The following is a 10,602-nucleotide window of genomic DNA, read 5'->3' as shown; positions in this document are numbered from 1 at the left end:
GTGTGTGTGTGTGTGTGTGTGTGTGTGTGTGTGTGTGTGTGTGTGTGTGTGTGTGTGTGTGTGTGTGTGTGTGTGTGTGCGCTGCAGGGTTACTATTTCAACACCAACAACCCGTACAGAGACTGGCCCAACGTCTTCGCCGAGGCTCAGGAGAAAGCTCGGGAGGGAGACCTGAACACTGCCGTGCTGCTGCTGGAGGCCGCCATCCTGCAGGACCCGCAGGACTCAGAGGTGATGCGACGCGCCCAGCTGTTCATCGTTTCACTGTGTCTGGTCTGCAACAGCAAGCCATCCGTGAATGATGTTTCATCTGCACGCAGAAACATCTGCACGCAGATGTGACGATGGGAGTCTCATCCTGTGCTCTCAGAGTCAACAGCTGATCACAGCTTGTTTTATTTGGACGTGAGAGAGCGTAGACACGATGAAGACGATGAAGGTCAAACTGAGGATTGTTTAAACGCCACAGTGTTGTTGCAACCTCGTCCATCCCTTTATCACCTCAGTGTGCCGTCTTCCGATGTCAGGATCTCAGATTCATCCAGATAATTTGACACATCGAATTAAATTCACTTCTGTTTATGTAGAGCTAAATCCTACCAACAGTCTGCTCAAGGCTTTTTATGTAACTCCAGAGAAACACTCCACCCCTATGAGCCAGCGCTATGGCAACAGTGGGCAGAAAAACTCCCTTTTAACAGGAAGAAACACGACCGGGGGGAGTTGAGATGAAAGTTATCATGTGACATTTGAAACGTTGTGCTGGCCAGTTCTGTTTGTACCACCGAGCACGTGTTGGTGACGCGTGCTCGTGGCCTGCAGTCTGCCACGCCCACATTTCACTGCATCAGGAAGAGAAAGGGGCGGAGAAGTCTGCACCGGCAAAGAGACAAATTAGGAGAAGTTCAGTGACGGAAACAATCGTGTCCAAAGAGGAAGCCAGAAAAGGCACGCCTTTCCACCGAGTTACCATGGTGATGACGATGTTAAAATAAAGTGAAGGTGCTGAATATCGTTTTCCCCTCAGATACAGATTACAGTTACCAGCAGCTGGAAAACGTACATCACCACCACCAGGCTAAGCATCATCACACACGCCCAGCACTACAAACACGCGTGAGCGCTGCGTGCGAACGCCTTCATCTTTGTGTCATGATGCATGGCACTGAAAGCGAGGAAAAAAACAGCGAGGCAGAGGTTTGTGGCGAGACCCAGCGGTCCCACAGAAGGCGGGGCCTAAACGGGCTGACCGGAGCTGCGTGACGTTTAGATGTCCAACCATTTTCAGCCAGGTCGTTTGTGCTCGGTCCAAATCAGAATCAGTGAGTTCTCACATTCCTCTTCTTCTTCACGTTTTCAGGCGTGGCAGCTTCTGGGTATGACTCAGGCTGACAACGAGAACGAGCAGGCCGCCATCGTGTCGCTGCAGAGGTCAGTCGCCTTCATGCTGGAGAGCTCTGCTTTATATTCAACCCTGACATGCTAACTGTTTGCTGGAGCTAATCTGCTTTACCTGCTGCAGGTGCCTGGAGCTCCGCCCCAACAACCTGCCGGCCCTCATGGCTCTCGCCGTCAGTTTCACTAACAGCGGCATGCAGCGGGAGGCCGGCGACGTGCTGCGCCGCTGGATCTGTCACAACCCGCGATATAAACACCTGGTCCAGGACAGCAGGAGTCCGCTACGGGGCTCCCCGGCCATGCCGTGCAGGGGCCCCCACGCCTCCACACCTGCCAGGTATGAAGTTCAGTCAGCATGTTCTTGTAAAGTTCCAACTCCTCTGTGATTGGATGGAACCAAGCTGTGTGTGTGCGCAGGTGTGAGCTGCAGGACGTGCTGCTCCTCTTCCAGGAGGCGGCTCTGCTGAACCTGGACTGTGTGGATCCCGACCTGCAGACCGGGCTGGGAGTCCTCTTCAACCTGAGCTCGGACTTCGACAAGGCGGTGGAAGCTTTCAGTGCAGCGCTGTCTGTCAGGCCACAGGTAACACGCACGCGGACACACACACGTCAACATGGTGGCGGTCCTTTCATACGAGCAGTGACGCTATCAGCGGCGGGGTTTCTCTCTGCAGGACTACCTGCTGTGGAACCGTCTGGGAGCCACGCTCGCCAACGGAAACCGCAGCGAGGAGGCGGTGGAGGCGTACACCAGAGCTCTGGAGCTGCAGCCCGGATTCATCCGCTCGCGGTACAACCTGGGAATCAGCTGCATCAACCTGGGAGCGCACAGGTAACCCTGGCACTGACCTCTGACCTCACACAGACCAGTCTTACTGCGGCGATGTAGTTGTATAACCCCGGTCCTGGTCCTGCAGGGAGGCGGTCAGTAACTTCCTCACGGCGCTGAACCAGCAGAGGCGGAGTCAGCGCTGCAGCCAGCAGCAGATGTCGGCTAACATCTGGGCCGCCTTGCGGATCGCCATCTCAATGATGGACCGCCCCGAGCTGTTCCAGGCCGCCAACATGGGCGACCTAGACCTGCTGATGAGGGCCTTCGACATGAGCGACGTCTGACGGCGAGTCATGGGAGGGCGGAGCCTTGCTCCCAGAGTCACGGGAGCTCGGTTGGATGCCCGGGTTGAAACCAGACAGTGAGGGAACGGCGCAGCCCTTTAGCTTCCTATTTGTAGCTCTGCATTCTCAACGCCGTCTGCAGGTCGATCATCTTTTCACCTTTAACAAGAAGATTGAATTCAGCTCCTCCTCTTCCTCCTCGTCACCTGCTGCTGATTTTCCTCTGCTCATCGGTCACTTCCTGATGGTCGACTTTAAACGTGATGTCGTGAGGGATGAAGAGGGGGAGGAAGGTCTGGACTCGTGGACTTGTCAGAGCAGCTTTGCATGCTTCACGACTCAAAATAATCCTTCTTTATCTGACACAAACGTTCTTTTCATGGCTGTCCTTCATGAAAAGAACGTTTGAACATCAGGTGGGCGGAGCTCATGTACTCGCAGCCAGAGATGTCCTCCTACATGCAGCATAGACGTTTCCACCGTGAGCACCTTTTTGAGCATTTTCGCCTTCGTGGTGTTTTGAAAGTGGGCGGCTCTGTTGTACTCATGGAAGCCCCGCCTCCATCCTCCACCACAGCCTGCTTCTCTGTCTCCTTCCTCTGTCAGCTGCTCTCCACAGCGAATCATCTTCCATCCCAGCACCCTCCAACCCTCTCCACTACGTCCATGAACCTCCTCTGAGCTCTTTCTCTTCTCTTCCCACCTGAAGCTCCACCTTCCCGCTTCTGCACATGCTCAGACCAACTGAGCCATTGGTCTGATGGACTCACGTCTGATCCTGTCCATTCTGCTCACTCCCAGTGGACATCTGAACATCCCAGCAGGTGTCACTACCATCTTTAAACCTTCTCCTTCTGTCACCTGGCTCCGCCCACTCTGCCCCTCTCCTGCTTTGTATTAACGGGACCAGAATTTAGAAAATAAACTTTGTTTTTTAATGAAGCAGACGTGAAACCAGCGACTCATCAGGAAAGACTTCCCTGCGCTCATTTTCTCATGGACTTGTATACAGTCGCACACCAGAGTCGCCCCCTGCTGGTCACCCTGTCATGTCCAAACCCCAGAATCTCTTCAGTGGTCGTTCTCGCCTCTGTAGCTTTTCTATCGGCTCTGTTCACTTGCAGCACGTCTTTCAGCTCAGGTTATAAAAACTCACGATGTCCGTGGACATGAAGCTTAACACCAGGTCCTTTCCTAACGAGTAATCCAAACCACGGAGCTGCAGGAGTGAGGAGAAGCAGAACACGCCCACTTTAAGGCTTTTTCCTCCCACGTTTCTTCACCTTGTTACTTTTAACCCTTTAAAGCCATAAAACAGCAGCAGGGGTCTGTTAGAAACTCGCCTCTGTGTGTCACCCCCTGCAGGCAACAGCTGGTACTGCAGCAGCATTTATTTAAATCCAACCAAGAGGCCACCTTCACACCTGAGATCAGGTGTGGTGCTAAAGGTGAATAACAGAATTCATAACTCAGAATTCTGATGTTTTCCATGTGGTGATGATGAAGCAGCTGCTAGCGCCACCTGCAGGAAGGGTTCGGGCATGTGTCAAATATTTTCCAAAGGAATTCAGGAGAAATATCTGTCGTCTTCAGGCGACTTTTGTTGTGATTTGGCGCTATATAAATACAACTGAATTGAATTAAAACGATTTGCTTTGGCAGTTGAAAAGTTAAACGCCTCGCCCCCTGAGTGACACAGCCGTCTGTCTTCACACAAAGGATGACCCTCAGCGAGCCGTACAGCTTCTTCCAGAACCAACGTCTGCTGGATCCCTACGAGTCCTCCCGCCTGCTCACCTCCGACCTCGCCTCGTATCTGCTCCTTCCTCTGAAAGAGACAGAAAAGAAAAACACCCCTCTGCCTAGCCTTGATCATTTTCATCCTACCGCTGATTCCAATATCTAGTTCAGGACATTCTGTTCAGACTCTCCCAGAGAATATCTCTCTAACCCTGAAGTGTACGCATGCTGCAAAACCCTCCGTGCTCTACGTCTACGCCTCAATATTTCAAATCCAGTCATGGCGCAGGACGAAGCTTTTGACCCTCAAACACGGAGCGCCAACATGTTTATGAGCACATTTCCATTGTGTTTATAAAAAAATTATAAAACAGCTTTATTTAATCGTTTTAAACCCTAACATGTCTCACTGATGCAGCGGTACTTCTGTGCGTTAAGGTTTTTCACAAAACGACTGCAGCGGTTTCCCGCCTGGCCTGGAGGTGGCGCTCATCGTCCCGTCATACCTGCTGCTGTTCCTGTGTTTGCCTGTGGGAGGCGCCTGTGATTGATTCCAAACATTAACACGTTATAGTTTAAAACTGATGTTTGTATTATTGTTACAGTTTCTGTGTTTTATTCTGAAAAGTCGTGTTCATGCTCTGTCCCTTCCTTCCTGTCGCTGGTTCTCAGGTGAGTGTGAGAAAACGCGCAGCAGCTGATCCGGTTAAACGAAAGCTAAATCAAAGCAGCGTCCCCCGAGTGCTGGAGCGGTGAAGGCTTCCTGTCCTGTCCTTAGTTCGGGACGACTTCCTGTCTGTGGTTCTTTTCAGATCAGCTGACAGGAAACCACAGCGCTTCTCATTCTGAGGGTTTTACTGTGTTCAAGTCAGGACGCCCAAGTAACAAAAGCAAAGAGCTCCAGAAAAGCAAACAGCCAGCGCGTTTTCATCCACAGCTTCCTGCTTCAGAGATTAACGGGAAGATTCACAAACTTCATCCACACGATGATGAGGAGTGTGAATCTTCGTCCTGCTGCTTCTCCTGAGTCCTGCTCGTCTTCACGTCTGTACGGTTCTGATGTAAATGACTGTGCGGACAGTAATCACATGTAAACTGATGATATTAAACGGGTGATACAGAAACCTGGAGTCTAATCAGTGTGTTCTGTGCAGAAACGTTACTGTGAGTGTTTTAATTAAGGGCAGTGTTACAGAGCCCCCCCCCGGTTTGTCCTGCTTTTCCTGCCCCCTCGTAGATTTCCACAGAAACAACAGCTGAAGGAAGTTTGTCCTGTCAGATTTCACTCGGTGGAAACAAGCCGAGCTTGTCTGAAGCACAGACAAATAAGATAAAGTGTGAACTTGAAGCTGTGTGTTGTAAATGAATGTGTGTAACAACAAAAGACCGGAGCCTTTGACTTTTGGGGCACATGCTGCATTAAAACGGGCAACGCAGGGTAAAATACCAGTTTATACCACAAGATGGAGCAGCGAGTCAGTCAGAGAGGAAGAAGGCCGGGTATTCAAACACTCATCATGTGACTGAGCAAAAAGCTGCAGACAGGTGGGGTCTGAGCACTCACCTGTACCTGAGTGTTCAACGACATGTTGAAGTGGGAGGTGGCGCTGATGCAGGGTCCTGACAGCCTCGAGGGTCCTGCAGGTTTTAGATCTCACCCTGGGTCAACACACCTGAATCACATGATTAGTTCGTTACCAGGCCTCTGGAGAACTTCAGGACATGTTGAGGAGCTAATTTAGCCATTTAAATCAGCTGTGTTGGTTCAAGGATACATCTAAAACCTGCAGGACACCGGCCCTCCAGGCCTGGAGTTGCCCACCCCTGCTATAGGGGGAGGTCTGACGTGAGGAAGGTGCTCGCAGTGCAGCAGTGACCTCCAGTGGCAGCAGGAAGCACTGCAGAGAAGCATCAGCTCTGTCCATCCACAATCACACATTCATTGATAAACATTAGGATAACAGAGAAAACACCACAAAAGTGACCTGATCAAAGTGTATTTGCTGGCTTCAGCGTGAGCACGAAGAGGAAACTTGAGACAACAAACTTCGAGTCGAGCGGACGAGCCGAGAGTCACAAAAAGAGACAAAAGCATTTCTCACTTAAAAAACTGTGAGGCTCAGTTTTCCACGATAATCATTAGAAATGTGTTAAGAAGAAGGGCGCCATGACGAGGACAAGAGCCTTTGAGTGGTTTGGTGACTGAGCTCATTTGATCCCAACAACACCCAAAAATCCAGGAAGATTTCCTGACCAGAACTCCCACTATAAAAGTGTGTGAACCACTCCAGTCTCAGGTCAGTAAACCTGAAGAAAACCAGGTCAGCACTCAAACATTCACAAACAAGATCGGCTCAGCTCATCTCGGCTGATCTTTAAACTGGTAAATCTTACTCAGGACACTTCTTTTAAACTGCTTAAGGCTGTATCTGAGGCCTGACCTGCTCTTTGCAGCACTCCCACCTCCACCTGTCTGTGTAACCCTGATGGGGACGGGCGGAGGTAATTGAATGTGCTGCAGTGAGGGGTGAGCTGAGTGTTTAATTGCGTTCAGCAGTGAAACAGTGTTGAGTACACCAGGGCCATTAAAGAGAGGAAAAAATGAAGCCATAGAATATTCAATGCTTTTATTTTCTTGATTCTTCACTAGAAGGTTGACTTCCTGCCAGGTGGAGCTCTGAAACACATCACACTTCGGAGCAATAATGCACAGATTTATGGATTCTATCACTGATCAATACGTCTAATCACAGTCACATGATGAGATATTAGAAGCTGGTGTGAGATAAGCTGCTGAGGTTCAGCTGTTTGTGGTCGCGGCGAAGGCGGAGCATCCACTCACCACCTCAGGAGACCCAAACGGCCTGAAGGTGGAGCCAAAGATTCAGGAGCTCATCAGCTGCTCATGAAGGACAGACTGTACGAGCCTACAGACGAACTTTGACCCTTGATTCTAAAGCAAAAGCATCGACTCAGGGTCTCCTGCTGCTTCCTGTTCAGCCCTCAGTGGTAAGCTGTCCTCTATTGGTTTGTGTTGGTTGGTGACGAAGGTCACCTGAGCAGGGAGCTGTCTGGGATGTATGCGACTGTCGGTGTTAACGCTGGGCGACGAGCGATACCTCAGGACTCTCCACCAGCTTCTGATTGGCCAGGAGCTTCACCACAGCAGCAATTCTTCTTCTTTAGTTTTCCTGCAGGTACTGAACCGAAAAGACCTCCAGCTGAGTCTCCAGCTCGGTGGCTCTGTTCCTGAACAAACGAAAACAAGATTTTAAGACATGCAGCTTCTGCTGAGATGCTAACAGGACCTGGAAGTGCGTGGGGTGTGTTTATGGACGCTGGAATATTGTAAGTAAACGCTGCACAGAAAAACGATTTTTAAACCTTATTTTGACCCAAAGCTGCCAAACGTTGGAAAACCAGATTCATGATTCCCAAACTGGGACTTCTGGGATCTCTGCACGCTGACTGTCCAGAAAACGCCAAAGATCTGATGTGCAATCCCTGAATTTAACTTTTGCATCTCGTGCACTGAAGTTTGTTTCTGAGCGGGAGTTCCTGTGAACTCTCCAAACCACGAGCGGCTCGGAGCTCTGACCTGAAGGCCTTGGAACGCCTCTGGATGTTCTCCAGTCTCTGGATCCTGAAGCTCAGCTGACGGATGTTTCCCTCCAGCTCAGCGTCACTCAGCTCCACCCTCTGAGTCAGGCGACTGAAGGTGGACGACAGCTCCCTCAAACACAAACAGAGCAGATTAAAGGCAGAGCCTCCAGGTGTTCGCTCCCTGGACATGTGCGTCAGGCGTGGGCGGGGTCTTACTTGCACACCTGATGGCTGCAGGCGCTGCTGGCGACAGGGACGATGGCTCTCAGGCGCTGAGCGGCGTGCTCGACAAACTGCTGCTTCAGAGCACGCTCCCTGCTGGCATCAGTCCAGGTGAGTTTCTCGTACAGGTAGAGGAGACCATACAGAGAGACAGAGAGGGCGATGAGACGCCAGCCCACTGAACGCCACACCTGCAGCGACAACAGCACGCACCTGAGAGACACACACCTGTCCCCAATTTTAACAGAGCCCTCGTGGAAAAGATAAGAAGTGGCTCGGAGTCATTCCTGGACTAATCTCCTGGAGAGAGACCATCTTAGCAGGCCTGCGTGTTTATGCGTCGCAGACGCTCGGCATCATTTGCAGTTTCATCTTTTCTCCTGCACTGGGCCCTTTTTATGATTGGCCACCTTCTGGAAGCCTGCCGAGAGGCAGCACCTGGTTACTGAACCTCAGCAATGCTGTAAAGTAAAACGTACCACTCCGCCGATCACCAGCACCGTCATGGACGCCCTGGATGTGACAGAGACCAGACCCGTTGCTATGGAAACCACCATTTCATCCCTAAAGGTGGAGCGTTCCTGCAGCAGAGAGACAGTTTCCATGTGCACTCTGTTTTTTCTGAAGGTTTCACAGATGTGACGCTGCGCTGAACTTGCCTTCTGCGCGCGGTCGGCGCCACTCAGCGCTCGTTTGGCGTTTGCGGCACCGATGAAGCGGGTGACGAGGGCGGTCCAGCCCAGAGAAAACTGGAAGTCGATGTTCTCCTGAAAGTCTGCACAGAGGGCGGCGAGGCCGAGGTCGTAGGTCAGCTCGAAGGAGGCGGAGGGAGTGGAGAGCTGCTCCTGCAGAGCCGGAGACAGCAGAGGACGGACAGCGTCTGAGGACAACCAAGCAGAAGAAAGAGTGTCCCCACTTCCTGTCAGCAAGGAGAGCCGTCCGTCTGTACATCTTTATTCGTAAAGCACTTAAAGCAACCACAGCCGACACAAAGGGCACCACAGTGGAACTAAATAATAACACGTGCATACAAAGAACATGTGATGAAACTGTGAGGCCTTACCGATCATGTGACTTTGGGCGTCTCTGATGTCTCTGAGGACGCCGACAGAGCAGCGGTGGTCCAAACCGCCGATGAGCCGCTCCTCCACGTGCTGCAGCAGCTTCTAAACAGGAAATGACACAACAGCGCCGTCAGACAGACGAAGGGCCGAGAGCGACACTTGGGGGGACCTCTGATGTACAGCGGAGGAAACCAAACACAGAACAAGCTCAGGGCGGACACGTGTGGGGGAGGAGGAGGGCCACATGTTCTCCTCCCCCCCCTCAGCCTGTCTCACCCTGTCCCTCTCAGCAGAAGACATCCAAAGGGGACTGGGCAGACTCCACTCCAGTAAAGCTGCAGGCCCGGATGGTGTCAGCCCCAGGGTCCTCAGGTGCTGTGCTTCCCAGCTTTCTGGAGTTCTACATTGGATCTTCAACATGAGTCCATCACTCTGGAAGACATCCTGCCTGGTTCCTGTCCCTAAAAAGATGAACCCATCAACCCCCAGTGACTACAGGCCAGTGGCTCTGACTTCACATGTCGTGAAGATGCTGGAGAGACTCATCCTGAGACATCTGCATCTGCTGGTGGAGCCTTGGCTGGACCCCCTGCAGTTTGCTTATCAACCCCGTATCGGTGTGGAGGATGCCATCATCTACCTGCTGGACCAGGCTTACTCTCACCTGGACATTGTTGGGAGCGCTGGGAGAAATGCAGGTGGACGCCCCACTGGTAGGTTGGATCACGGACTATTTAACAAGTTGACCACAGCGTGTTCGGCTGAAGAGCTACCGCTCGATAACATCCTGAGCAGCACGGGGGCGCCGCAGGGGGCGGTCCTATCACCCTTCCTCTTCACCCTCTACACGTCTGACTTCAGGTACAATCTCAGTCATGCCATCTGCAGAAACTCTCCGATTACTCTGCCATTGTGGGCTGTATCAGGTGGGCGGAGTGCAGGAGTGTGGTGGACAGCTTTGTTGAGTGGTGTGAGCTTAACCATCTACAACTTAACATCACAAAGACAAAGGAACTGATCATCGACTTTAGGGAGCAGGCTCCTCCTCCTACCATCAGAGGGGCTGATGTAGAGATCGTGGAGGACTACTGGTACCTGGGGTAGACTTGGACTGCAAACTGGACTGGACCAAGAACACCAATGCTGTCTTTAAAAAAGGGCAGAGTCGGCTTTTCATGCTGAGGCGGCTCAGGTCCTTTGTGTGTGTTATACTTGTATAACTATGCATGTGACAAATAAAGAACCTTGAACCTTTAATGTTGGTAGGAAAATGCTGACCATGTTTATCACTCTGTGTGAGAGCGCCGTGTTCTCTGCAGCTGTGTGCTGGGAGGCGGGTGAAGGCAGCCGCTGGTTCTGTCCTGGGTGTCAGACTGGAGAAGCTGGAGGAGGATGCTAAAAAAGGAGGTGTGTGTGTGTGTGTGTGTGTGTGTGTGTGTGTGTGTGTGTGTGTGTGTGT

The 10,602-nt window shown here is 51.7% G+C and overlaps 2 protein-coding genes across 2 annotated transcripts in view; one reads left to right on the top strand and one right to left on the bottom strand.

The window, feature by feature from the left end:
• The window catches only part of pex5lb (peroxisomal biogenesis factor 5-like b), a 25,552-nt gene extending 20,178 nt beyond the window's left edge, over positions 1–5,374 (top strand). Inside the window, exons 9-14 of the mRNA XM_005754243.2 lie at positions 88–231; positions 1,361–1,431; positions 1,523–1,735; positions 1,816–1,981; positions 2,073–2,230; positions 2,316–5,374. Of these exons, the coding sequence (XP_005754300.1) occupies positions 88–231; positions 1,361–1,431; positions 1,523–1,735; positions 1,816–1,981; positions 2,073–2,230; positions 2,316–2,514 (951 nt within the window). The 3' untranslated portion in view covers positions 2,515–5,374. The remainder of the gene's footprint in view (positions 1–87; positions 232–1,360; positions 1,432–1,522; positions 1,736–1,815; positions 1,982–2,072; positions 2,231–2,315) is intronic.
• Positions 5,375–6,866: 1,492 nt separating this feature from the next.
• Positions 6,867–10,602, bottom strand: part of mfn1a (mitofusin 1a) — a 13,106-nt gene continuing 9,370 nt past the window's right edge. The window contains exons 12-20 of the mRNA XM_013907794.1: positions 10,239–10,266; positions 9,808–9,873; positions 9,420–9,604; positions 9,143–9,245; positions 8,739–8,959; positions 8,559–8,660; positions 8,074–8,270; positions 7,853–7,987; positions 6,867–7,503 (exon numbers count right to left, since the gene is read on the bottom strand). Coding sequence (XP_013763248.1) covers positions 7,437–7,503; positions 7,853–7,987; positions 8,074–8,270; positions 8,559–8,660; positions 8,739–8,959; positions 9,143–9,245; positions 9,420–9,604; positions 9,808–9,873; positions 10,239–10,266 — 1,104 coding nt within the window. The 3' untranslated portion in view covers positions 6,867–7,436. The remainder of the gene's footprint in view (positions 7,504–7,852; positions 7,988–8,073; positions 8,271–8,558; positions 8,661–8,738; positions 8,960–9,142; positions 9,246–9,419; positions 9,605–9,807; positions 9,874–10,238; positions 10,267–10,602) is intronic.

Source organism: Pundamilia nyererei, unplaced genomic scaffold, assembly GCF_000239375.1.
Source record: "Pundamilia nyererei isolate P.nyererei 1_Seehausen unplaced genomic scaffold, PunNye1.0 scaffold00527, whole genome shotgun sequence".
Lineage (NCBI taxonomy): Eukaryota > Metazoa > Chordata > Actinopteri > Cichliformes > Cichlidae > Pundamilia > Pundamilia nyererei.
This window is presented reverse-complemented; position numbering and strand designations above follow the sequence as displayed.